The following is a 1746-nucleotide window of genomic DNA, read 5'->3' as shown; positions in this document are numbered from 1 at the left end:
TTACTCATAACATTGTTATGCTGGAGAAGTAGGGTCTAAATATCCAGTCATCTTTGATGATCCACCACGACCCCCACAAAAAGAAGACCAGGCATCACAGCAGTCCAGGCCGTGCAACATGAGTCGACCTCCGCCACCTGCTGCGCCATCAGCTGCACCCAACATCCCTACAGCTGCTTCTGGTCCAACAGGTCTTCAAGCAGGTATGACACCTGAGGCAAAAACCATTCCTATCCTTTCCAAACAACGCAACATGTCCCGACCACCTGTTCCCATGCAAGTGCAGGCCCTGACTGGGACATCGGCAACTGGCCAGGAAGCCACGCCCCCCGAGGCGCAAGCAATGCCCAGAGTTCGGAACATGATTCATCCATCTGAACAGCCAGCTGGGGTTGCTGCAAAGACGGCTGCAGTTCTTATCCCCGCACCAGGGGAGGCGCCAACGTTTGTGCCTCTCAAACAGTGCAACTTGGCTCGACCACTTCCTCCACCTGCACTGGCGCCAACTATGAACCAGCAAACTGGCGCGCCAATTGATCTGCCCACTGCAGCGAAACATGAGCCAGCCACCTCACCCTGCGGCGCAGGGAGCAACAGATGCAATGCCCAACAAGCAACGGAATATGACCCGACCACCCCTTCCAGGCCCCGATCCCACCTCAAGAAACATGACCTGACCAACACTCCCTGTGCCTGAGGCATCCTCCAGTCACAGTGGTGCGCCTTCGCTCATCCCTCAGTTAGACAACTTTGAATACATCTGGGCTGATCCTGATTCGGTAAGGCAACAATGTGAAGAGTTTCCCAGAAACAAGGTCAGCCATTCTGACTACAATTTTCTTACTGACCTCACTTTATTAGGATGGTCATGGGGTGAAGCACTGCCAAGAGTGGCTCAAATCTGCTCTCAACCTACTTTCCCAGTGTAGGGACCCCCAACAAGTATTGGAGCTGCTGTGCCGTCAAAAACACGAGGAGTTGTACCGACTTGAAATGCACCTCAGGGGCCTGGAACTCGCGGAGTTGGAGCTTCAGGATGCTCGGAAGAGTATTCGTGCTGCGGTGCCCAAGGGAGAGGGTCAAGATGACAACTAAATCATTTGTTTTTATATTGAACATTGAATTGAAGTCTTGAATAGTTGTTTCTACTTGAGATCTTTCACTTTGATGGGTGCGCCTAAGTTGTTTTGGTGCCCCTGTCGTTTCAACTATCCTTCGAATGTCATTGGTGCCCTTTTTGTTCGGCGCCCCTGTCATTTAAACGTAACCAGTTACTAAGAAATTCTCCATTGACATGTTCACTACCCAGTCTCCAGCCGTCACAATCTGGGCCTGGACATGGCACTTGGCACAACACAATTGAACTTGAAAAAAACCAGGTAGTTGCCATGCAGTGACTTGTTGGGATTCGAGCCCAGGGCATACTTATATACACTAAGTACACCTCCCACCTTAACCACTAAGCCAAGTCACCTTGCAATACAAAAGGCAGACCTTTCATGCAATGACTTCAGGGCAGTTAGTAGGAATCGCCCACCAACACTGAGAGGCCCGACAATACAAACAGGCCATAGTTGATGGTGCCTGCTGATGGGCCGATGAGGGCCAATAACCCTGTGTTGATGAATTGGCTGATGTGATCCCACTATCAAGGTAAAGAAGGGTCGGCCAGCTACGTAGATTTAGCATACACCGATCAGTAGGAAGCTGCCCCAGGAAGTCAAGTCCCTGTATTTGTATATCGGC

At 50.9% G+C, this 1746-nt stretch overlaps 1 protein-coding gene across 1 annotated transcript; it reads left to right on the top strand.

Moving 5' to 3' along the window:
* Window positions 1-118: 118 nt before the first annotated feature.
* On the top strand, window positions 119-1095 carry LACBIDRAFT_332980 (putative proline-rich protein; the record flags this gene model as incomplete). Its single annotated transcript, XM_001887576.1, has 3 exons — window positions 119-689; window positions 745-779; window positions 862-1095. 3 exons carry the CDS (start codon window positions 119-121, stop codon window positions 1093-1095), a joined length of 840 nt encoding a protein of 279 aa, XP_001887611.1.
* Window positions 1096-1746: the final 651 nt, after the last annotated feature.

The sequence above is a fragment of the Laccaria bicolor genome, genomic scaffold, assembly GCF_000143565.1.
Source record: "Laccaria bicolor S238N-H82 LACBIscaffold_46 genomic scaffold, whole genome shotgun sequence".
NCBI lineage: Eukaryota > Fungi > Basidiomycota > Agaricomycetes > Agaricales > Hydnangiaceae > Laccaria > Laccaria bicolor.
Note: the sequence above shows the minus strand (reverse complement) of the source record. Positions and strands in the feature narration are given on the sequence as shown.